Source organism: Apus apus, chromosome Z (genome assembly GCF_020740795.1).
Source record: "Apus apus isolate bApuApu2 chromosome Z, bApuApu2.pri.cur, whole genome shotgun sequence".
Classification (NCBI taxonomy): Eukaryota; Metazoa; Chordata; class Aves; order Apodiformes; family Apodidae; genus Apus; species Apus apus.
In genome coordinates, this window is record NC_067312.1 from 34406134 (window position 1) to 34432567 (window position 26434).

The following is a 26434-nucleotide window of genomic DNA, read 5'->3' on the forward strand; positions in this document are numbered from 1 at the left end:
AAATAAATGTAAGATTGGAAACAATCTGTACAGACACAACATTAATACAAAAAAGTGCATGTTGCAATCCAGACATTGTACTTAAAAGAGAGTAACGCACTACACAGATGCTATTCAACTTTAAGGTTGATATGAGCATTTTTTAGCAATCAGCTTAATTCTGAATGGCAGAATCTGAAGAGCTTCAGCCAGACCTGCCACCTGATGATCAGTTAAGAGTTCAGTACACTGATATCTGCAAAGTTGTTACAAGCCAGGAATGAAGCTCAGAGGTGAAAAACAGTTATCCCTGCTAGGAGTTGTATGTCCTGAGCTTGCCTGCTTGAAACAGCCATTCCAACTGACTTCCTGCAGGTGTGGGCTAGGTTGCATTGCAAAAAAGCACACTGATATCCTGCCTGCAAGTGCAGCAGTTGCTCCTTGCTCTGCCAAGGCCAGACCCATGCTGAAGCCTTTCCTTTTTCCTGAAGGTCAAACAAAAACAAAAAATCCAAAAACATATATCCTGAATATATGGTTTTAGACCATATATTGAATATATGAATATTTGGTTTTAGACCAAAATATTCCTTAAATTGTGAGGAAATGCCTAATACAGCATATACACGAGATGTATTTTTCAGTGTGGGGGAAATAAAGTTTTTTTGTTGAGCTACAAGCACGCAGCAGCAGTAGTGTCTAAAGTAATTTTTGAGAATCAAAGTAAAAAAAATTATGCATGTGTTATTATGGGCAGAAAAACTCATCTTATTTGTTCAGTATCTTGTAGGCTGTCATGGTGCCCAAACCTAGCAGATTTTGCAGATATGGTGTTAAATCTCTGTGATTCCTTCCACATTATCCCATAATTTGTATTTCTTCATTAGCCAAGGCATTTTCCAACATGTTCAATTTTTGACTACTCATTAGACAACAGCAGAGAGGAAGACCTGCTCACTGTTGTATGTTTGATGAGGGCAAAAATGCCATAAGAATGCAACATAATGAAAACTTCCAGTTTTGTGTGCACCCAGATGAAGAGCTTCATTGACTTGGCACAAGAAATGTAAAATAACTGCATAATGCAGAAGGAGTGAAAACACAGCTAAAAGCCAATTGTACGGGTCAGGTCACAGACTAGAAACTAAGTTTTGACGCTTATCTGAGGGGGTGTAAAACATGGACTTTTTTTGTCTCTTCCAAAATTTCAGCTCTTACCTTGCAGGATAACAGTAGCAGGTGATACTTTCTCCACACATCTTGGAAAATCTTAGCCCAAAGTGGTATTTCTGCAACAGGAAAACAACTTTGGAACAAAAAGTGATGGGGCACCTTAAGTGCTCTAGCAGTACTTGCAATCACAGAGTCAGTCATGACCATCTCTAAGCCAAAGCAATTAGCTGTACTTTGAATTCAATATGAGTGTTTTCCTGAGTGAGGACCAATTGCAGCTCTGTGGTTAACATAAGCTGGCTTTAACTTCAGAAATAACTGCCTTTGGCGTAATTTTGCTCCTATTGGGGAACTCCCAACTAGAAGAAAAACCCCAATGATTTAATGTGTTTTTAGGAACACAAATATTTAGAAATGAAGATAAACTATATTTTTAACTTAAGTTGCTAACATATTTCTCAGTAGATTTTTTTTGATGTTATAAAATCTGAGACCCTTAGATTAAAAAAAAGGAATTAAAGAAGGGTTAAGACTTCAATCTAAACATTTCCAGTTGCTATATCCAGACTAAACAGTCATACTAAAGCTGAAGAGGGGGCTTCCAGACCGAATACAACTGAGGAAGCTTGGGAAGAGGAACTGCAGCACCGCTCCCCGCAGGGATGAGGAAGCAGAACTGGCAGCAGCAGCAGGCACAGAGCAGGCAGCCTGTCAGACCGAGGGGCGCTGCGGGTCCAGGGATGGAGTAGGCACCTCGCACAGCTCAGGCAGTTGTGTAAGCTCGTGTATCCAACCTTCATGTGTCACCACTGAGCTATTACTTCGCTTTGATTACAGTTAGACTATGTAATCCCTTCTACGGACCAGGATAGCTGAGTTTCCCACAGAGGACTTTTGTTTTTTTTTTCCTCTGTTTCCAAATGTGCTCATTCTGTGCATTACCCATCAGTATATTATTGTCTCTTAAGCGACCTGTCTATCTTTCGGACTGTGTGTTCTCAAATAACTTGGCTCTTTTTTGGACTCTCTGCCCTCCAAGCTTAACCCGGTGGTTTGCGGCTCATGCATTTCCCTGGATAACTTGGTAATCTCTGGACAGCACGATGCGTTTTTCCTTCTCCAGACGCAGATCAAGGCTCATCTGAGAGACATGCAGGAGGACCCAGGTTTGCCACGGCCCGCAGAAACCCAGGCCACACATCGACAGAGAACAGTATGTACTCGGAGTGCCTTTCAGGCTGCTTGCCTGATCACTGACACCTCTCTACGGCAGCCACGGAACGTGCTCGCTGAGCGCTGCCGCAGCTCCCCCCAGCCCGTCACACGCTTCCCGGACCAAGGCATCCCGGAGGCGGGAAGCAGCTCCCGCGCCCGCGCGTGCGCAGCGCCGCGCCCGCCACCGGGCGCCTTCCCGCCCTTCCCGCCGCCGGAAGTAGCTGCGGGGCAGGGCGGGGCGTCACCGGGCGTGGCCGCGTCCTTCCCGGCCGGCCCTAGCGACCGGCCCCGCGGCGGCACCGGCGGCACCGGCAGCGCGGGGCGCGCCCCGCGGCTCGCTCGTCCTGCGGGCGGCCGCGCGCTCGCTCGCGCGCTCCCTCGCTCGCCTCCCGCACGGTTCCCAGGGCGTCCCCGCCCCGCCGCGCCTGGCCTTCCCCGGGGGCCGTCTGCCGGCGGTGGGCGGCGGAGCTCGGTGCCGGCTCCGGGAGGCTTTGGGCGGCTGCCGTAGCTGCGGTGTGAGCGCCGTGCCCCGCTGCTGGGCTGGGCTGCAGCCTGCGCGGGCGCCGGGGCCGGGCTGAGCAGCATCCAGGGGCTCGGGGACCCCTGCCGATAGGTGCCGGTGCAGGTATGTTAGTTACACCTGGCGGTAGGCGTGCTAAAGTAGTGTGTCTTCAGATCCCGGTTGGATTTGAGTAGTCTCCATCGTGGAAGAGTTTTGGGTTGGACCTGTAAAGGTGGTTCTGTTCCAGCCCACCTGCGTGAGCAGGGGCACCTCCCGGTAGACCCGTTTGCTCCGAGCCCCATCCAGCCTGGCCTTGGACACTTCCAGAGGTGAGATAACCCGCAGCTTCCCTGGGCCTGTGTCTCACCGCCCTCACAGTGCCAGGCAGGAATTTCTCCCTAATGTCTAGTCGAAACCAGTGTCGTCGCTGGAGTTGCTTAAGTGCATTAGGAAGTTCCTAAGGAGAGTATGAAACAAGCTTTGTAGGTAACACCCATCAAACGTACTAACTTCTCAAACCAACACTTGTTACGCTGTTTTATTTCATTTTAAGGCTCCTACCAGCCGTTCCCAACCTCTTGAATACTTTTCCCAGCTGTTTTCTCGGCTGTGACTGAAAGAAAGCTGTGGCATTCGCTGGGAGTGTGAGTGACAGCTGTATGGTGTTTATGTGTTCTGGGGCTTACAGACACAGGTACCAAGGTGAATTTTGGTGAGTAGATCTTAAAAATCAGAAATGATACCTCTAGATACGATTTATTAATAAACTGAAGCAAACTGTTAAGCTTCACTGTACTTTTCTTCCCTTGTTGCTCCGCTTGATTTTGAAGATATTTTGAATATAAAGCAGTATGAGAACCATGGCTTTTTATGCTTTTCTTAAAAAAATAAAATAATACAGGCTTAGTGTTGCTGCATGTTCTGTTAAAATTATAGCTTGAACAGAAATGCATTTTTTTCTTCTCTGTATTTCTAGTGCTGGTCATTAGCTACTAGAATGAACAAAATCAATTTGTAGTTAATGACTTACACCAAGTACTTCTGTGTTTGCTCCAACAGACACAGGTTGTGGCAAGCATGTGGCTGGCTGCAGGCCAGAGCTGGTAAAGATGGAGTCCAGGCTAGTTTATTGTTTCAGACTTCAGCGTGGATGTCCATCTGCTGTTCAAAAGCAAACCTGCGTGGCTCATTAATCTTTACTGTTGGATACATCTTATTCTTCATGTTACTTTAATAATGGAAAGAACTCATGAATGAGTTTGCTATTCAAGTTGAAGTAAATCATGGAGCTTTTTTAGGGTCTCTGTTGTAAATATGTTATCAGTATTGATTTATTTTTTTTTAGTAACACTACACTAGCAAGTTTCTTCCAAAGGTGAAATGTGTTATAATTCAATGTAATATTCCTACTCTATACCCCTAAATATTGCTGATATATCTGATACAGTAAAAATACAATTGAGTAGAAGATTCCAGGTTTACAAAATAGAAGACTTGGTATTGGTCAGTAAAATTTGGATATTGACCTACTTAAAAATAATAGTACATGCATTTATCTCTGTTAGATTTATTTTGAAGACAAATAGAGTTTGTGATCTTCTTGGGAGAACAGAGAATGTAGGGGAACAATCTATGCAATTTTGTATTGGCATCATTCTGAAAATGCTCATAGCAGATATTCTACAAAATCTATTGCCAATCAAAAAACCAAAGTGTGTCTCTGTTACAGGTTTTAATGTTCTTATCATATGGAAAAGAGTGATTTTTTGAGCTTGTCAAGTGAATATATATATGGTCAAAGAGGATGTTGATCTAGTTTACGGACGTAAAAAGCTGCATGTTGGATGGACATCATGAGTTTGTTGTCTTCAGTCAGCCACGCTGTCACAGAATCTGAATGGTGAGCTCCACTTCTGTATTTTTAACTCTAGTAATATGGTTAATGTTGTTTGTTGTTTTGTTTTGTTTGTTTTCTAAATCCCTGTAATTCAGACTGAAGAAGAACCAGATATGGTGTGGTGCATGCACATTTTGCCATTTCTATTTAGTCATTAGATGAAAGGAATTACTGGAGGGTGTGCATACTGGCCATCTGATCTGCAAGGATTCTCACACAACTGTAGCAGACGTGACTTAGAGTCAGAGGGAGTTCTGTCTGCACTTAGGAATGCTGACCTGGAGTTTCAGAATGGTTTTCTGCATTAGCTGAGGTGATAGAGGTTGGCTTAAGTCTTGCACGTGGGTCTTACATTTTGCCATAGAATAATAGAATATGCTGAGTTGGAAGGGACCCATCAGGATCATCAAATCCAACTCCTGTCCCTGTGCAGGGCACCTTGAGAATCACAACATGTACCTGAGAGCATCATCCAAACACTTCTTAAACTCAGGCAGGATTGGTGCTGTGACCACTTCCCTGGGGAGCTTGTTCCAGTGCTCAACCACCCTTTGGGTGAAAAGCCTTTTCCTGATATCCAGCCTAAATCTTCCCTGATTCAGCTTCCTGCCATTTCCCCAAGTCCTGTCATTGGTCACAGGAGTGAAGAGATCAGGACCTGTCCCAGCTCTTCCCCTCACAAGGAAGCCATAGACTGCAGTGAAGTCACCCTTCATCCTCCTCTTCTCCAATCAGAGTAATCCAAGTGACCTATTTATCAAATTGTAAAATATTTATAGGCTGCAGCTATAAACTTGAAATTTCATCATTTCATTTGTAATTAGTAATATCCTTAAAGGCAACACTTAATCTAAATTACTGTTCCACTTGTTGATGACATTTTTGTCTTTTTTGGAAGTCAACTTATGTGAGAAAATGTGTAACATCAGGTCAAGTTCTTAGTTGTGGAAAATGTTAATAACATCTTTGTGCAAACCTAAGGGTAAAGTGATCATGTTTTATTTATCATTACATCCTGGTAGACTTTCATTTCTTTAATTAATGCCTAAGACTTTATGTAGAGAAAGTTGTCCAATTTGAAATTGCAGTAATTGCACGTAAGCTTGTATTACGTAGGGGCTGATCCTGCTAACTGCCAAGTAAATTTTCTTTTAACTGAAATAGTAGTGTGAAGTACTGAGGCCTGAACAGTAGGCCCAGGACCAAAATTGACCTCTAGATGAATCTCACAACCCAGCAGTGTATATATATAATATATATATATTGATGACAATCTATAAAGCTTTATTGTAACACTGTGTTAACAGTAACCAGCAGATGGATCTGTCTTTATTTAGAGGCATGCTGCAAGGCCGTGAAATAAGGTGTCTGGCCTTGTTGAGAAAGTTGTGATTTAAGCCAAAATAGTGAGAGTGACAGAGCACTGGAACAAGCTGCCCAGAGAGGTTGTGGAGTCTCCTTCACTGGAGACATTCAAGACCTGCCTGGACACATTCCTGTGTGATGTACTCTAGGTGATCCTGCTCTGGCAGGGGGGTTGGACTGGATGATCTTTCGAGGTCCCTTCCAACCCCTAGGATTCTATGATTCTGTGAAAATAGACCCTCCTCCTTGGATGCCTCCCTAGGCCCTGACCAGGCTTTGGGTGAAATCCAACAGGGAGGGTGACACCAACAGTTTCCACACTTGAGGTTTTGAAATTTTTTTATTCAACTGTATAAAAGCTGCACCCTCTTGCAGCGACTTTGGAGACCTCAACCATGAGTGGACACACAGCATAGGACTTCCCAGTTGCTGGGACACCTTCTCCAAATCCTTCCTGTAGCTGGGGCTCCCCAGCAGCTGTGGATCTGGGTAATAGTTAATTATTATTAAGGCAATTAGCGCTGCATCTCTCTTTGTCACTGTTGCTAACTGTATGTAGTAATTATTAGGTGCATTAGCTCCCTCAGCACTCTAGGATGAATACCGTCCAGACCCATGGACTTGTTGGGATCTAAATGGCACAGCAGGTCCATAACTACTTCCTCCTGGATTACAGGAGGGGGATTCAGTTCCCCATCCCTGTCTACCAACTCAGGAGCCCAGTTGTTCTGATGGTAGCTATTTTTTTTTTAAAGACTGAGGCAAAGAAGATGTTAAGTACCTCAGCCTTTCCCTTGTCCTCCATTACTAAGTTTCCCCCCTTATCCAATAAGGAATGAAGATTTCCCCTGATCCTCCTTTTGTTATTATTGTATTTATAAAAGCATTTTTTATTAACCTTTACAGAGATGGCTATTTTAAGCTCTAGCAGACATCTGGTAAGTTGAAGTCCTCCACAAGAACAAGGGCTAGCGAATGCCAGACATCTCCAAGTTGTTGAAAGAATGTCAGTGTCTTTATCCTGGTTGGGTGGTCTGTAGCAGACTCCCACTAGGTTATCAGCCTCATTGGCCTTCCCCTTTATCCTTACCCATATACATTCTGCCTTGCTGTGTCTAACATTGAGTTCTAGGCAGCCAAAGCACTTCTTAACATATAACACCACCCCACCACCTCTCGTCTTGCCTGTCCCTTCTAAAGAGCCTGTAGCCATCCACTGCAGCACTCCAACCATAGGAAGCATGACACCACGTTTCCGTGTTGGCAGTTATATCCTGCTCTCCCTGGTGCACAGTAGCTTCTAACTCCTCTTGTTTATTTCCCATGCTTTGGGCATTGGCATATACACGCTTGAGCCGTGGTACAGATATCCCAACCACTTGCATGGTTGCTAACCTACTAGTGAGCCCTGTGTTTTTGTTCCCACATTTATCCCCATTTCCCATCTCGCGTGGGATGGCAGACTGGTGGCTGTCCTTAGGCTCATCTCTGGTGAGCCTGGTTTTGTCCCCATCCCCCTTCAGACCTAGTTTAGAGCCCTTTTGATGAGCTCTGCTAACTCGTGCCCGAGGATCCTTCTCCCCCTTCGGGTTAGGCTTCCCCACCTGTTGCCATGCCTGGTGTCCTGTAGGTCCATCCATGATCAAAAAAGCCAAAGTCCTGTCTGCTGCACCAGTCCCGGAGCCAGGAGTTAATCTTCTGGCTCTTCCTGTTTATCCTCTCATCAATCCCTGCTACTGGTGGGATAGAGGAGAACACCACCTGTGCTCCCGATCCCCTAACCAGCTGTCCCAGGGCCCTGAAGTCTCTCTTCTTTGCTCCCAGACTTCTGGTAGCTACCTCATCACTGCCTACTTGGAATAACAGTAAAGGGTAGTAGTCTGAGGGCTGCACTAGGGTAGGGAGCTTCCTCCTTATATCCTTAACCCTGTCCGCAGGGAAGCAGCTGAGCCCCCAAGAAGTGGGTCTGGCCTGCATATAGGGCCTTCAACTCCCTTTAGAAGTGAGTCACCTTGCTTATTCTCTTTGCTGCTTAAAACTGGAGTTTAATAAGCTTGTATTTATGACTAAATGCAATGTCTTGTTTTTGTATTACCTTGAAATACAGAGTAAAATAAGCCTACTCTTTCTGTTGGCATCTGAGTCCTTTTTGTTGACCTCATCAACTGGCAAAACATAGTGGAAATGAAGATACTGGGTATTTTAAAGGACTAGATCTTTAATTTGTATGGTGTTTGTGATTTATTGCTTTCGTGTAGTTTAAATATATGTATTTTTAAGAAAAAAATGTGAAAAAGTGATTTTTGTTCCTTATATACCCATTTGTTTCATGACAGAGGTGGTTTTGGGGTGGTAATCCATGTTAAAAAACGATCCTCACTGTAGGAGACTAAAACTTGCTAGTCATTTTAATATAAGTGATTAGCATGATTTGTTTTAGGCATTGCAAATGTTATTGACTCAATAGTAAAGATAATGAAAAATAATAAAAAACATGCTATGCTTAAATCAACTTTGTGAAATCCAAGGTACCTATCTGTTTTAAGTTCCTGCTGGTGCATCTCTTGCACATCAATCAATTCTATGTAACCCCTTTTTCAAAGAGCAATAGTATGATGACAACTGCATGGCACAATTTCACTTAAGTGACTGTTTAGAAGTTTGAGCTCACTATCTGATAATTGTAATAAGGGAGCACTAAAACTTATAAGGAATACTAATGTTTTTTGAAAACATTCATATTTTGCAGCTTATGTAATGCCAAGTGTGAGTCACAGTTACTACAAAATCACAGTGAATCAGAACTGGAGACTGCTGAAGATTTGAGAAGAAAACTCCGTCAAGCTAAAAAAGAAAAATTAGACTTAATAATTAAACACAATCATCAAGTAAGGACTGTTTTATTTACTTCATTTTACTCCTGGGATAAATGTGATCTCATTTCATTAAAATAATACTCTCAAATGGTGTATCAAAAGCATAGTCATTAGCTGAAAAAAAAAACAAGCAAGGTGGCACTGTACAGACTTTTCATACTTGTTTGTAGGAACTCTTAGCATCTCTGCTGGCATTGTTTGTAGTTAAAGTTGCACAAAGAATTACCAAGGCTGGAAAAGACTTATAGGATCATCAAGTCCAGCCTATGACCAACACCACCACATCGGCCAGACCATGGCACTAAGTGCCACATCCAGCCTTTCCTTGAACACATCTAGGGATGGTGCCTCCACCACTTCCCTGGGAAGTCCGTTCCAATATCTAATCACCGTTTCCGTGAGGAATTATTTCCTAATATCCAACCTAAACCTCCCCTGGAGCAGCTTGAGGCCGTGCCCTCTTGTCTTGTTGCTAGTTGCCTGGGAAAAGAGTCCAGTCCCCACCTGACTACAACCTCCCTTCAGGTAGTTGAAGAGAGTCATAAGGTCCCCCCCTGAGTCTCCTCTTCTCCAGGCTAAACAACTCCAGCTCTCTCAGCCTGTCCCTATAAGGCTTTCCCTCTAGTCCCTTCACCAGCCTTATTGCTCTCCTCTGGGCCTGCTCCAGCACCTCAATATCCTTCTTGAAGTGAGTGGCCCAGAACTGGACACAGGAAGCCAGGTGAGGCCTCACCAGTGCTGTGTACAGGGGGCACCAAATTTTTCTGCAGGGAATGAAGTCTCTGTCACGACCAGTAGTTTGTTAGGTAAAATTGCCTGGTGACACAAATAAATAAAAGTCACGGTTTGAATCTAGCCTCTTATGTACATTTTTTTTCAGGGTGTTAGAATATAATTTTAATACTGAAATTCGTAAACCTAGCTCACCGTTTCTGTGTGTGTGCATATGAAATCCAGCTAGGGTATCCTTTAGTGGTCTTGCAGTGTCTCAGCTTGTGCAAATTTGCAGTTTTTAATAACTGTAACAATGTATAATACACAAATAGGGTGATGCATTCATCTGTAACTTCATACACGTTAATGTGAACTTCATTCATAGGAAAATAATTTACTTGCATTACAAAGGTTTTCTCTGATGCTGTTGTAGAAACTAGTATTGAAATGAGATAGTTGTAAGAAATTACTTAATATTTTCTTTAGCTTGATTACTTGAATGTCAGCTTTCACAGTAGTATATATAGGAAAAGTAGGTACTGAATCCAGCAGTAGTTTTAAGTGGCTTCAGATTTGTTGCTACTAGGAACAATTCCTATGCTTGCTAATGCTAATCTGGCAGCTGATATCCTGGTTTAAACTCTACTGGTGCAGAAGTGTTATTTCTGCTACTACTAGAGGGAACAATTCTGCTCTTGGCAGTTTGCTAAGGCAGTTGTTGTGGGTGCTTGTTCGTCTGTTTTGGGCTAATTCCATATCCAATCAAGTTTAATCAAGTTTGAATTCCATATCCTTTTATTATTGGGTTGTGCATCCAAATTAAGAGATTCCTGCTTCTCACACAGTGACTTGCTCTTGTGCTGGAGTTAATCAGTTTTATTTTCCATTGTCCCATCAGCTGTGGGGGCATTCTATAAAGCTGATACCTGGAATTACTTGGATTTTTAAAAAAACCCAAACAAACGACGTGTTACGTTGAGATTTTGAAAGCTGGGTATTCAAAAGGATCTTCAGTGTAGTTTTGCTCTTGTGGTTTGCACCACAAAATCATGTTGTATTTTAGGCAGATAAACTCCTTGAGGTTTTTTTCCCTATTCATTTACTTGTAGTTTCAGATAATGGAAGTGCTGTGATGTTTTTGAAGTCAATGGGCTACTTTGTAGAAGTTCTGAAGAGATACATACTTTACTTTCCACCTTCTTGTGTTGCAATAGCTTGAAACTGATTTTCTGGATCCAATTTTTGGTAGCAATGACTAGGCTATGTTTCTTAATCTGGGTAAGATAATTTTTTGAAGTGTTTTCCATTCTTTGTTAGTTGTCTGTTAAATTTAATAGCATTCTGTTTGACTTCTGAACATTATCGGACTGAATTTTATGTCCATACATATATTTGTGAGTTATTATGTGTCTGATAGTCTAGCATCCCAACTTGACTATTTTTCCAAGTGTTAAATGTAAAGAAAGTCAGTTGCTGCACTTTTTCATTTGAGGTGCACATGGAAGATGTCAGCATTATGACTTCTATTTTCTCAAGGTAGTGTATTTTTGAAGAAATGGAGCGTATGTTTAAGGTACATTAAATTCATGTAGGAATGGGAACAGTTTACATAGAAAACAGTAAAAGTACTCAAAATCTGATTAAATGTGCATTTGCAAGGCCATATTTAAAATTCAAGTGGAATTAGAATGCAGGTGTGAGTGCAATTCAAAGTGCAATTCATTGAGAATATTCTGTAGGTGTATTTCTGTAATGTATTTTTTGAAAGGAGCATTTTTGTCAGTTTTCTGAAACAAATTTGTTTTCTAGCTGTCCAACTACGAAAGCCAGATTGTCAAATTACGGTTGGAATGTGAGAAAGGAGTCGTTGTTCGGCAAAGTCTGGAGTATGATTTGGAAATTGCCAGGAGAGATGCTCGCCTGGAAATATGTTCTGCAAAAGAGGAGCTAAGTGATGCGAAACACAAACTTGTAGAACTGCAAGGTAAGTTTCAAAAAAGCAAACATGGAGCAAGGCTAAGTCAGTTCCAATTCAGGAAGACAAGTGAGAAGCAGTTTTCTGCATGCTGTTTTTCCTGGGTCTCTCCTGTCTTTCCTATCTCTTATCAATCTGCTTTTACAAACTCAGAAGAATTTGCAAAACTCTTGCTGTTTTGTGTGAATTAAAACTAATCTGCTAAACCTGTCAACCCTTCTTCCTCTTGCCCCTTACCTTCTGTTGTTCCTTTTTCACTGCTGTCCCTATACAGAATTATAGTCATGGTGCCTCTCTCTGCATCCTGGTTATCACTCAGTCCAGCAGTTCTTCCTCTTCCATTTCAAGGGGAAAAAAAATAATAAAAAACCATAAAAGTCCATTCTGCTTCTTTCTTTCATCTTTTCAAAGGTTTCAAGTTTTTAATTGCTTATGTCCAGTTTTTTTTCTTCTCATCAAACTTGTTTCTCTTTTTATAGGTAATGGATCATGTATGTTGTTACAGTAGTATGTGGAAGGGAAGGTTTTTACCTAGACTTTTTTTTCCCTACTAATTGTATATTCAGAAACTCAGATTTTCTTGATCCTCCTCAACAGAGCTTTCTCATTCTTACAAGTGAGGTTCATGCTAAGTTAGTATAATACCTTTTTAATCTAGTACAGGAAGCGCATTTGTGAGTTTTCTTAATCTTCAATATTCCATCAAGAATTTAAAGCACTCCTCATGGAGATATTGCCCTTTCAAGAATGGAAGGAGACTTGGAAACTTCTAAAGCACCAGGTGTTTTTAAGATAACTAGGAAGCTGATCTTTTCAATCCTTTGGAGAACACAAAAAAATACATAAAAATTTATGGATTGCAAGCAGGAAGAAGGCATTGTTTTTTTCTCTTTGGAAATTAGCCTTGTGATTGCAAGCTGAAGACTTGAACTGCTAGTTTCTCACTTAAAGAAACATTATGTTTCTTTCTATGAATGCTCACTCTACTGCTAATCTGCTTGCCAATTCAGGAGTAGTGTGTATGTGTATTTTACAATACGTTACATCTCATTTTGTGATTCCCTTTATGATTTGGAGAACTTGTTGTCTGCTGTATCGATTGCAGATGGTGGTGGTGGGTGCAGCTCTGCAGGGGAACTTGTGTGGGAGGAAGGAGGTCTGGGTCTGCTTGAAGCTGATCCTGTCCAGCTTCACAGTGGACAAACCCATGCACTAGCACGCAGGGCACCTCTGCCAAAACATGTTTCAGAAAGGGTAATAAATGCTGAGAGGAAGAAAGAGAAGACGACAAAAAAAAGAAATGGCAGGAGAGACGGGAGCAGAACAGCAGCCAGAGCAGGGACTGGGGCTGAAGCCAAAGTAGTGACTGCCCATGCAGGCACCAAGAGTCAGGACTCAAAACAGGCTGTTGCTGATGGAGAGTCTACAGCACAGTGACCTAATGTAATGTGCAGTGCCATCTTTCACCTCCCTGAAGGAACTGGGCTAATGTGTGGTGAGGAGAGTGGAGAAAGGGGGTAGGCAAGTTTTTGCTGAGGCAACAGATATTTTCCTAAACGTGTATGTATGGTGTTAGTTTCTTTCCATACCAGAATCAGTAATTAGAAGTCTGTTAACTGACAGTAAATTACATTATTTGAAATTCTTCAAAATTCTTCAAGCTATTTTTTTTTTTCCCTGTAACAGGTTCCAAAGAAGTCAAATCATCATGGTGTTGCTCCCAAATCTTCGGCAGTTTGTAACTTACCACTTGTTTTCCCTAGTCACTTGGAGACTTCCTCACTTAGTCCTTGCTGTGACCCCAGCTTAGCTCCTCTCATAGGAGGCCTCATTTCTGGCTTGTCCTCCTCCATATTTCCTCTGAATTATTCTTCTGCTGTTATCAGTGATGCTTGATTTTCTGCTTTCTTACAGTTCTCTCCCATCATTGTGTTCACTGATTCTCTCTCATCTTAATGTGTCTCTTCTCTTTGTATTATTCTTTTCTGACTGGCAGGAAGTTTCAGAAAAGTAGGATGAATTTGAAATAAAAATCTGTTAGAAAATGGTGCTCACTTAAATGCCAATGTAGCTAGTTGTATTCGGCAAAATGAAAGGCAGGTACAAAGTAATTTAATATGAAAATGAAAAATTTCAGATGTTTTTAAAATTAAGCGAAGTTCCTAGTCAAACTGCTTAAATACGTAGGCATAGGTAATGAAATTTTCCATAGCATTTAAGCTTTTGCAAAAGAGTATATACAGTGTTCCCCTATCTCAGGACATCTGCTCGGCTGGCAATTAAAATCTCTTGAGAAGCAGTAAATTTCCTTGGAAAAGCTAAACCTTTGCTTGCTAGCCCAACCTGTCTTAGGTTTTTCCTATAGTCCCTTTCATGGGGCAGGTGCCTATTTTTAGTGTCACTTAAATGCAGCTTAGAATTATTTGATACAGGAGGATATCTATATCAAGTAGACAATTGGAAATGAACTGGCCAGATGTTGTAGAAATCTGAAATAAAAGTGTCCATGCTATACAGATCTCACTTGAAAGAGTTATCACAAGTTTTTATTATTTTCCAAGAGAAGAGTTTTAATTTATAAAAATCTCAAGCATTTCTAAGTCATTTTGTGAAAGATGCTGCAGAAGCACAAAATTTGATTGTTTCTTTGGAGTGAATCTGGTGGTGGAGGTGTTAACGTTCCGGTGTTCCACAGGATATCACAATACACGGAAGAACTGACAATCATCACACATTTTTTTTCTGAACATGCTTTGCAGTGCTGCTTGTCTTCTTTCCTTCTCTTTTTTTGTAAACCATAGTTTTGAATGAGGAACTTCAGCAGAAAGTGACAGAGACTGAGAAAACATTTCGTATTGCTCAGCAGAACTGGAAAGAACAGCAGCAAAGACTTGCAAGTGAGAAGGATTGTATTCGCAGAACTTTGAAGAGTGAAAATGAATTGCTTCTTAAGGAAAGAACCAACCTAGCAAGTGTTTTGCAGGTATGATGTATTAATAGTTGGAAAGTTGCATGAAATGATGACTAGAACTTTTTTGGTGCAGTGTGTGGCGGGTTGGGGTTTTTCTGGTTTAGGGAAAAATCCCCCTAACAGCTAAATACTGCAGAATATTTCTGAAGGATATAGCTTTACAAAGGTACACGGACTGTGTCACAGTCTTTCTTGCTTTGATAGCATGAGTTGTGGCTGATTTTCATAAACACCTAAGTCAAGCTACCAGAGCACAGTGGTAGTTAAGCCCATTTGCACTGTTGTGCAAAGCTGGGTTAGTAAAATCAGGGACACCCAACACCTAGCTTCTGACTCAATTTCCTTCTTGCCTCTCCCAGTTTGACATGCAATAGCCTGTGAGCATGAAAATAATTTGTATAATATGGAGTCTACACACTGTCTGGGAACACAAACGGTGACGGAATTTCCAGTTGTACATTGTACATTATTCACTCCATGCCACATAGGAAAAATGATGGGTTTTGGAAAATCTGCTGATTGGTTAGGAAAAAAAGCATTTAATACTATCAGATGGCCTTAAAATCTGTTATAGACTGTGAGTTTTTATTCTGCAGATAATTAATTTCATTGTGTTTAATAAATAAAGTAATTGTTGAGGTTGGGTTGTGCTGATATGAATAAATCCCTTAGATGTTAAATATGTAAGAAATAATAAAAATGTGAATTTTTTACACTGTTTTATACAGTAAAGCCATTCTAAATTGAGTTATGTTCCAAAGAAATCTAGTAGTATTACGATGCAGAAGTGCTGAGTTAACATACTCAACTTTTACCTTCTCCACAGGGACACAAACAATTACACAACTATCATTTAATAATTCTAATCTTTTTAATTGACAATTGAATTACCTTTTATCTTAGCAATGCAGTAATACCATCTGAGGAAAATCAAGGATGCAGTCAGCTGTAGTTATCCTTTATGATTTTAAAGAAGTGTAGTGCAGAGGCTCTGTTAAGGCTGATAGCCTTTTACTCAAATGCATGACATGTGCAGAGAACAGATTACTACTAAGAGATTCACTTTCTTTTATTCAGTGGGACTTTTTTTCAATATATTCTTATTTTCCTTTTTTATAGCCCCCTTTAAGCTGTGACAGTCACATCTCAGTTGGTCTGGACATTGGTCAAGCAGTGGAACATTAGTCCTGCTTTCTTTTCATCTAGTCGGCTCCAAGCCTGGGACAGTGCCAAACTGACTTCCCAAATGACACAAACCAATCCTTGCCTGGCAGGTTGTTAGACCAGTTCTGACAGCAAACCTACCTGTTTTACCACGTTGTGGTGCTGTTGGTCAGATTCTATGCAGCACCTGCAGGAGCAGCTCTTATTAAAAAAAAAAGAAAAAAAAAAGGTGGGGGGGAGAGAGAATCCCTTAGTTATGTGTATCATGTAAGTACTGACTCTTCAGCTATTTGTTGAAAGGCAAGTCTGGAAAGAGAGATGCAATAATGAGACCTGAAGAAGTTGTCATGTAGTGTGTGAATATGTAGTGTTTTCTGCATGAGCTGCAAAAGGAGTTGAACCCTGTATGTTTCTTAATGACCAGGAGATCTGATGGTGAAGAATGATCCCATTGAACTGGATTTCCTCTGAATTAAGGACAAAAGGGAAGTCCTTTAACTAGCAATTTTGTGGATGTGTTTAATAGTGCTTTGAAGTAACAGTTAGTAGAACCATAAATGAGTAGTTAAACAGACAAACAAAGCCAAGGAAAGAGAAGGTTTCAGAGAAAAACGTGAGTTGATTGACAAGTGATACTCTTAAGGTCCTTCTCAAGCCAACAGAAATATGATTCAGTTTTCATTCAAAGTCAATGCTTTAGAAAGCAGGGTTAGGTATGGGCTATGAAAAAATATATATTTAGATAGAGTTTTCTTTTTTAATTTGTCAGGTAAAGCAGGCTAAGAGAGTAAGAGAGGGGCTTTGGGTCTGAGTTATGATGTGAAAGCTTAGATGAAGTAAATTAAATTTTTGTTTTAATACTTACATAGACATAAGATTCTAAGCATGTGTGCAAATCCTTGTTGGAAAAGCTGCACTTTGTGAAATGTAATTCAGAACTTGCCTTTGAAAATGCTGAGGTAGGCATGGAAATGAAGTCAGCTTAACCTATTAAATTGTGTCTCTGAGATATGGAGGAAAGCTAATCCTCTGCTTTCTGACAGAGAAGCACTGCACATTTGTGGTACGCTCTACTAGGTGTGCTTAGCATGCTATAGGGTTCATAATAAAAATGTTGGGAGTTCAATAGTAAATGCAATAGCATCACCTTGTGGTTAGTCAGAATAGAATATTCCTTCACAGAAGCACTCAAGATTTTCCTGAGGCCACTTGTGAAACCATGGTGTTTACACACACTTAAAAAAAATCAGCCATGTTTTTCATAACCAGATATATGTAGAAAGTGTGTATATAGCATGCGAGCATACAAGGGTATATGTGTGTGTATCTATATATATATTTAATGAATTGAAGTATGTTTCTCTTTGAACCTTCTATGTGCAGGTGACTGCTGGGATAGTCTTGCACAGATTCATACCAGGTCTGAAAAGTTCAGAGCCTTCTCTAAGGTTCTGAAATTTTACAGCTCATATGGACTTGCATAACAAGCTTGATGTATTAATGTCAATTTTAGTCTGATTAATGTTAACTACATGTTCAGTATAAAATGTTTATAAGTCTTGATGTAGTATTTTCCAGCAAACTGGGTATTATTATTTCATGTGTACTTTTCCCAGCTCACTTCTGTTTATGTTTGGAAGGTATATCTGAAGAGATAAATATATCTTTCCCATGGGGTGATAGTGAGAGTAGTTGTATATTTCTACAAAAATGGTTAAAATTGTTTTTTAGCATTTTTGGCTGGATATTACAGGAAAAGTTAGGGGATTAGTTTAAATTTAGTCCAAATTCCAAGTATACTATTTTTGCAATATTTTGCAAATATTTTGAGGTTCTCAATTTTTTTCTTCACATGTGTCTCACATGCATGCTCCTTTCTATCTTTTCAGAGTCTGCCAAAAAAATGTGCCATAGTGCCTGTGCTTGAAAGAAGAGAGAAAATACAATTAATTTTTTTCAGTTACTGATTGGCAACATTTAGCACTGTAGAAGAGTGGTGATTCCCTTATTGTCATGTTTGAGTAGCCAAAAGTTTCTACCTTCAGTCTGGAGGAGTTTCTAAAAATAATTTTCCAAACTTTGGAAAGGACTCTTTTTTTCTTTGATCTTCATGTATAAACATGGTTCTGTCAGATTTCAGTCTTCCAAAGAGTCATTCTGTATGAATAATTCATTTTCTCCTCCTCTCTGCTGTGCAGATGCCTTATGATTAGTAATTTCTACTAACAAGATTATGTGATGTAAAGGTAATAGCAGGATTTGCAGACGAGCTCCCTTATTTTCACAAAATGTCTCTTGCCATGATATTGACTAGGAGTAAATGAACAGGAGGACTTTTTGTAATCTTTGTGTGTTTTGCACAGAAAATAATTTTAACAAATTGGGTCTCCAAAGGTCCTTCAAGTAAATCACTGGATTTATACCATGTTTCTGATGCCAGTTAGAAAAGAGTTTATTCCTGTCCACTAGACCAAAGCTATTCTTTTTGATGCTTCTGGGATCTCCAGCTTAAGTATATGCTACACTACCTGGGGTTCATTATTTGGCTACTTTCCTCTGAGCCTGGTGTGGTGTAATTGTGGATTTTGTAGCAGTGACTCCACAGAGCTGCTGAGTGCAGTATTCCTAGTAATTATCCCAGCCCACAGCTTGCTTCAACTTCTGAACACAGAAACTAAAGTGAGGATCAGCTTGGTTATGTTATTCTACTGAGAACTTCATAGTTCATGTAGATAATTTTTTTGAAGTAATTCAGTTTCTAGACAGAAAACTCTTACTCAGAACAACAGTAATATAGATTATTTAGGCTATAGGAGTAACTATTTCTAAAAATGTCTAATTTAATTTCAAGTTCAAACAAATAAAACCAGAACAAAATAGAACTTCTGTCCCTATTTATCATTTTGTCAAATGCATTTAACTGTTTACCTCTCTATCATTGCCGTTGAGCTGAAAGAGAAAAGAGAGTGGAGGAGTGGAGGAGCAGCCTTATACCCTTTAGAGAGTGAGATTCCTGGTGGGGAATTGGTTCTGATTTTTGTATTTTTGCAGAAGGTCAAGTTTGTAGTGATTTTTAAACCAACACGTTTTACCTGGTGGTGAATGAAGAGCATGTCAGCTGTTGACATGCTAGCATGTTATAGTAGCCTGTTCTTAATGCAGTCTCCATTCACAAGGTATTCCTCTTTTGAACTGTAATACTTTAATACTTTACTGTAATACTTTACCTTACTATAAGTATCTTTTAATGCTTTTTTTTTTTTTTTTTCCTAGGAGCAGAATAATACACTGCAGAATTTATGCAAGAAGATGAAAGAAGTGGAGGTGGAACACACTGGTTGTGCTGAACTGTTGAGGCATCAGGCCACTGAGCTTAAATACAGCACTGAAAGGGAGCAGCGACTTAAACAAGAACTTGAAGTAAGGCTTTTAGACTATTACTGTTAGTTTCAACAAGCTCTGACAAATTGAGCAATTTCAGTTTTGAGGGATGGAACCTTCCAGTTAGGCTGTGAATTCTATATACTGGATTAACAAAGTGTTGAATATGAGTTTCTTGCAGAAAAGACTGGACAGGCAAATGCCACTTACACTGTTTGTCTGACTTGACACTGATGTTTGAACAGCATATGGGGAAAAGCTTATGCAAACATGAAAACAAGGCTAGCTTTACTTTAGGAAGTATATACATTTTCCCCTAACCTCTTAATTTTTCTACCTTTGTATCTTTTGGTCTTAAGAACAAATTTTGAGAATTAGTGCATTTGCAATGCAGAATGTATTGGAGCTGAAAAAGTCACCAGATGTTGTGCTAGGTAGAGAGAATTACATACTGGAAGATCACGGTGTTAAAGCAGCCTCTTCCTGTCTAGACTTGAACCTACAGGTAGTTATATTTTGGCTGTCTGTTGAGTAACACCTGTCTCAAGACTTGAAGACTGATAATGTGCTTCTTTTACCAAACTGCTCGTTCTCTCCTAAGTTTTAACGTTTTGTTTCTCCACAAATAGGCTTTGTAGTAACTGTATTATCTGTATGTACTGCCTGGACCAAGACTTTCTTTTCTTGGTAGAACATTTGTCACTCCAGAAAGGCAGTGACATAGTGAGCAGATGATTCTTTATCCCGATACTGGTTTTCTACCAAATACAGCTTGAAATGTTTTCTGCAATTCATTTTAAAGAATGGGCACTTGCAGGATATGAGCGCCCCTAAAGGAATAAGTGACATACACTTTTCTGTTTCTTCTCTGTTATTTTTCCCTTAAAGGCAAAAGAAGTGTTAAAAGCATTGATTGCTAGGTATGTAGGGCTTTGCATTAAAGATGAAGTACAAAAGAAAATTCCTACAGGGAAGATCAAAGCTCATCAACTAAAACCACTGACTTATTGACCAAGAAGGTAGACTTTTGTGCCCTCAAAGAGATTTATGGGAAATCTGTTGTCAGGTATTATGAGCTGCACATTTTTTGGTCTGGGCAGAATTACCTTCAGTTGGAAAGTGCTGTGCACTGTCAAGTTCCAACAGCTCTTTTAAAAGCAAAGATTTTTGCATCCAAATACGTGAACAAGGGCCTGTTTTGTGACTTCATGGTTTTTAGTATATTAAAGTAGAACTCAAGGAGGAGCAAGGCAGCAAGTTATTTCTTTTTCTAAATACATTGTTTGAGTAAACTCACTCTGTACATTTGAATAGGAACTACTCAGTTCCTTGAAAATATATTAACTGCTGTGGCCTGGAGTATATTTTATCAGGGAATGCTATCTATTAACTACAAAGAGCTAAGATGTTTTCATTGCTGCTTAATTTTTATTAGATTATTCTACCTTATTGAATCTCTTAATAATGTTAGAAAACAACATATTCAGACTACAGAAAAATCAAGTCTCATGGTACTTGTTGTAAGTACAGATATTTAACCAGTAGTTAAGGAATGTATGTGATGGAACCTCTTGCATTCAGAAGTTTAAGCAAATTAGCACAAATCCCTGTGAAATAGAAAAAAAGTATTTTAGACTGCAATGTGTATGCTTTAGTCAGCTTGCATCTCACTTCACCATCTCAAAAGTAAATTGCATGTAAGTGTCTGAAAGGGCCTACAATAATAACATACTCATTCTGTACTTCAAGTCAAAGAGATGAGCATCTCCAAAGATACCTTTATTCTTTAAGAAGCAAAAGCACCAGATATTTTAAACTTTCAATATTGATTACTGTATACAGTATTGGTTACTGTAGACTTCATACTGGGTAGTAGACTCAAACACAGAAGTCTGTGGCAGCAGCATCAACTGCATCTTACCAGGTACCAGTACTTTGCATCACCATTTATGCAGAATTTATTTTGCCTTTTCTGTTGTCATGAGAGACTAGGCATTCTGAAGTTGAAAAGTCAGTTTAATAAAGTCTATCTGTTTGAAGTTGCTCTCTCACCCATAATCCTCTCCCAAAAATATATATACTGAGGAACAGTTTAACGGAGTTTGAAATCTAATTGCAACCTTTCTTTGATTTATAGATTTGTCACTCCTCCTCCTCTCTTAGCTGTGGAGCCCAATCAGGCAGAGGTATTGTCTGTCCTTCATGCTGAAACATGTAGAAAGACTACAACCAGAGGGGCCAGATGAACTGCTCTTCACCTCTGTAGCTTACTTTTTGGAATTTGGACTATGCCCTTTTAGAAGGGCATGCTGCATTTCCAAGTACAAAGAAGTGTTTTTGTGAAGTCTGGAGGTTGTTGCGGTTTAAACACATTGCCGCCAATAGAATTTCCTCCTCTGCTCTCACAGCTGTGTCACTAGCATTCTAGCCTCTGTGGATGTTATTCTTAGTTGCCAAATTCTTCCCATATATTGTGGAAGAGACATTAAAGGAGGGTGCTAAAACTTGGACAGTAATTTTCACTGTGTGCCTTGCCTTGTGGTTTTGGTCACCTGGTGTAACTCTCACACAGCTCTGTGGTATTCTAGCTGTCAATCTATGGGAATAAGCATTACCCATGTAAGAAATACGGTTAAAAGTTCTGATAACTTCCAGCTGTGGTTAAATACCACTCTTATTTTTGCTTATGATGTTAGTGTTTGAGATGGATTTCTATTCAGATATAGAAACTTACACCCCAGACACAGCGAGCTGAAATTTTCTTGAAATAGACCCTATATTTCCTTATTTCTCTTAATGAAATTTTTAGCTTATAGATGGAAATTTGGGGTTCGGGGGAAGATGGACACGGGAGACCCGTCTTACTTCAGTTTTCATGCAGAATACCTTGTGTTAATGTACGTTTGGTTAGAAAATGTCTGTTTAAGTTCTTGATGATGGCAGCAAACTTCTGAAGGTGATTTGTGTGAAGGATAGTGTAATTCTAATTAAAAGGCAATCTTGTAAGATTATTTTTGTTACATACTTTTTGATATACAATCTTCTGTCATACACGACTTTTTGATAGGCAATGAAGATGAAATTTTTTTATTTCACAAAGCTGTTCCTTTACTACACTCTGCTGGACATAAGGGAGAAGTTCATGGGAAAATATGTATGTTTCAGTAATGAAAGGATATAATAAATTTAGATTACTTTTATTTTTGTATGATGGCACTCTTAGGAAGATCTATATTTAATAGACTATAGTATGAAGAAAGTAAAGTGAAAAAAGTCTACCCATTCCCCCCCTTTGTTTTTAAAAAATATTAGTCTGGTTTTCTAGTTTTAGTCTGGTTTCTAGTACATGTCTAGTTTCTGAAATGAGAAAGTAAGAGAGAGAATAATGGCAAGTTTCTGTGGACTCATCAGTTGAAAGATAGCTGTTGGTACAGTGTCTAACCTGCCAGCTCTTTGCTTTGCAGGGATGCCAATGTAGTGTACTGTTGCATGGACATGGACTTCTTGGAACACACACTGTTACAGAAAAATATTTTTATTGAACTCATCAAGATACTACCATTTATGATAATCAGTTTCCTGGAACCAGTGTCTTTTATTTTAGGCTTTTACTCCATTGCTTTGGAAAGATGATTTCTTGGAAGACACAGAGAAATTTGTATATAAAACCAGTGTTTCTTATGTGTCTAGCTGCCAAAAAGCTCTGTGGGAAAGCTGTTTGACAAACAGTGGAGGAAAGGGGATTGTGTTTTTTACCATGAGAAACCAAATGATTAGTTCATAAATTTCAAACTCATTGTCTTGCTCACAGAAGTGTAGTGATTTTCTGGTTTTTGTTTTATGTGTTTGAGACTGCCAACTCTTACTAAGCTGGAGCTCAAGATCTCTCAAAGTTTTTAAGCCTCTCTCACGAGGCCTGAAAAATGTCCTGTAACTTGGTCGATTTTATTTCTGAGACTGAATATGCTGCCATACTTCTGAGACTTTGAGTTGCCATTTAAAGACCATTTCCTTAGCTTTCACATTCCCTTTCCTGCTCCCCCACCTGTAAGACCTTTTCATGTCCTGCTAAATATGTCATATTGTGCTTGCTTCAGCAGCACACATACCAAAATTGGAATGATACAGAGAAGATTAGTATACTCCCTGCACGAGGATGACATGTGAATCTGTGAAGTGTTCCCTATTTTTTTGCAAAAAATAGGCAGTATCAGATGGCACTAGTGAGCACACCTGTGGGAGGTGCATCCAGGTAAAGGAACTCCTCAGCTTAGTGACAGAGCTCTGGGACGAGGTGAGTAGGTTGAGGAGTATCAGGGAGTGCAAGAGAGGGAGAGACTCATGGAATTGCGCCGTGCCTTCCCTGGAACAGGTCCAACAGGCAGACAGGGTGTGTGATCCCCTATCTTCTCTCCAGCTGCTGAACACAGTGACTTAAAGGGTAGGGAGCCATGGCCACAAGTTCCTGCTTAGTACAGCAGGTGCGCCTCCTCCTTGCTTACTGCTTCACTTTCCCGGGTTCCCAAGCATAGCAGGTATGAGGCTCTACAAGTGGAACTGAGCGATAATGAGGATTTCATCTAGCTTGGAGGTGTCATTGAGGTTAAGTCGGCCTCTGCCCTGTGTCAAAACTGCTTCCATAAAGAAAAAAGATGGGTCATTCTCATAGGAGACTCCCTTCTGCAAGGAACGGAAGGCCCAATATGCAGATTGGACCCAATTCTTAGGGAAGTCTGTTTCTTCCCTGGAGCCCAGGTTAAAGATCATGTGGTTTGGGCCTAACCAACAGCAAAGAACGAGCCACATGGCCACTCACTCACCTCCCCCTAACCCCTGCCAGCTGTGTGGGAGGACAAAGGGCAGCTAGAAGCTCGTGGGTTGAGACAGGCCAAGGAGGGTTCACTCACCAGTTATGGTCACAGGCAAACCAGACTCAGCTTGGGGAAAAAATAATAATCTAGTTTATCACAAATCAGATGCACAGAAGACAAAAACGAAACAAAGAACAGTGCTCAAATACTTTATCCCACCCCTCCTTTCTTCCTGGGCCCAAATTACTTTGTTCCTAATTTCTCTGCCTCCTTTGCCCGAGCGGCACAGGGGGACAGGGGATGGGGGTTCAAAGCTGGTTCACAGTCTGTTGTTTCCTGTTGCTCCCTTCTCTGCGGAGTAGGATTCCTCACAGTCTTCTCCTGCTTCCCCATGGGGTCCCTCCCATGGGAGAGTCCTTCACGAACCTCTCTAACATGAGTCCTTCCCACGAGGTACAGTCCCTCAGGAGCAGACTGCTCCAGCATGGGCTGCCCACAGAGTCGTAGACTGCTTCAAGAACAGTCACCTTCCCTGGCAGAGTCCTCCATGGCTGCAGATTCAAGTCCGCAGGCTGCAGGTCTACATCTGTCCCATCATGCTCCTTCAGGGGATGCTCTGCCATGCTCCTCCATGGGTTGTGGGGGGACAGCCCGCTGTCTCACCAGGGACTGCAGGGGAGCTTCTGCTTGGGCACCTTGTCCCCCTCCTTCCTCACTGATCTTGGTCACTTCTGCTCCAGCACTGCTCTCAACTCTGCTCTCCAACTCCTGTTCTGTTCTCGGGTCTTATATCAATTCTTTCATCCGTTAACCAAAGAGGTGCATCTGTTGTCTTTCTAATGGCTGGGCCTTGGCCAGCTGGTTTGGAGTCAGGGGAGCCTTTCAGCTTCTTACAGGAGCCACCCCTGGGGTCCCTTCCCAGCTACCAAAAACCTGCCAAACCCAACCAGCACAGATGTGAAGAGAAAGCTTCCTGTACTGTTGTGGCCCTCGGATTATTAGCCATTATTAGTTTTTCAGGTAGGTACTGATGAAGTTGCAGCAAGAAATCCAAGGGCAGTCGAGAGACTTCAGGGCCTTGCGTTGGCTTGTTAATAAATGAGAAGCACAAGCAGTGTTCCTCTCTATTCCTGCAGTTGCAGGGAATGATGAGGGAACAGGAAGAGCCAGCAGATCAATACTGTGTTCTGAGCTTGGTGTTACTGGCAGATTTTTTTTTTTTTTTTTTTTTTAATCATGGGTCAGTCTACACAACATCAGGCCTGCTGGTGACAGATAGGGTATGCTTGTCTCAGAGGGGGAAAGGGATCTTTGCACAAGAGTTATCAGGGCTTGTCAGAGGAGTTTTAAACTAGATTTGAAGGGGAAAGGGATAAAACCAGGCTTGCTAGAGATAAGCCTGGGGTGGCACACCAGCATTCGTGGGACAGTGTGCTAATGAGGTCCTTCAGTCTGCCATATCAGTGGAGGTAGAGGATGGAGATCTATGTGACAGCAAATGTACAAGGGATGTTGGTGTGTTAGAAACCACAAAAGCACCTTAGAATGGTCATGGAGGAATGAGGACTTCTCCTTCCAGAAGGATGGTGGGATCAACAGCCCAAACGAGATGCATCTATACCACTGCATATATCATGGGCAACACACAGGAGGAGTTGGAATCCATTGTACAGTAGGAAAATGTTGATACAGTTGCCATAATGGGAATATGGTGGGATGACTTGCACAACTGGACTGCTACAATGGATGGCTACAAACTCTCAGGAAGGGATAGGCAAGGACAGAGAATTGGTGGGGTGGCCGTGTATGTTAAGGAGTATTTTAATTGTCTAGAGCTCAGTGAGGGTGATTGAGTGTTTATGGGTAGGAATCAGGGGTAAGGCCAACAAGATGTGGTACGAGTCTGTTGTAGACCACTCAACCAGGCTGAAGGAGCAGATGAAATATTCTATAAGCAGCTGTGAGAGGTCTCACAATTACTAGACCTTTTTCTGGTGAGGGGAGCCAATCAGGGAGGGTGTCTGCTGAACCTACTGCTTGCAAGCAGAGAGGGTTGATGTGATGGTTGGAGGCTGTCTTGAGCATAGTGATCATGAAATGAGAGTTCTCTGTTCTTGGAGAAGTAAAGAGGGGGTTCAGCAGAGTCAACACCTTGGACTTCCAGAGGGCAAACCCTGGCCTGTTTAGGAGACTGGTTGACAGAGTCCTTTGGGAGGCAGTCCTGAAGGGCAGAGGAGTCCCGGAAGACTGGACAATCTTCAAGAAGGAAATCTTAAAGGTGCAGGAGCAGGCCTCATGGGCTGAAAGGTGAGCCAGGGGAGAAGACTGGCCTGGCTGAACAGAGAGCTTTGGCTGGAACTCAGGAAAAAATTGAGAGTTGACCTTTGGAAGAGGGGGCTACGAAGATGTCA

The 26434-nt window shown here is 41.0% G+C and overlaps 1 protein-coding gene and 1 non-coding gene across 2 annotated transcripts in view; both read left to right on the plus strand.

The window, feature by feature from the left end:
- The first annotated feature begins 4531 nt into the window (after positions 1 to 4531).
- Positions 4532 to 26434, plus strand: part of CCDC171 (coiled-coil domain containing 171) — a 162862-nt gene continuing 140959 nt past the window's right edge. The window contains 6 exon segments of the mRNA XM_051643553.1: positions 4532 to 4699; positions 4702 to 4769; positions 8881 to 9019; positions 11531 to 11705; positions 14498 to 14679; positions 19105 to 19251. Coding sequence (XP_051499513.1) covers positions 4532 to 4699; positions 4702 to 4769; positions 8881 to 9019; positions 11531 to 11705; positions 14498 to 14679; positions 19105 to 19251 — 879 coding nt within the window.
- LOC127396113 (U6 spliceosomal RNA) lies at positions 23297 to 23403 on the plus strand. Its single transcript, XR_007891912.1, has one exon. It is a non-coding gene; the product is annotated as a U6 spliceosomal RNA (small nuclear RNA).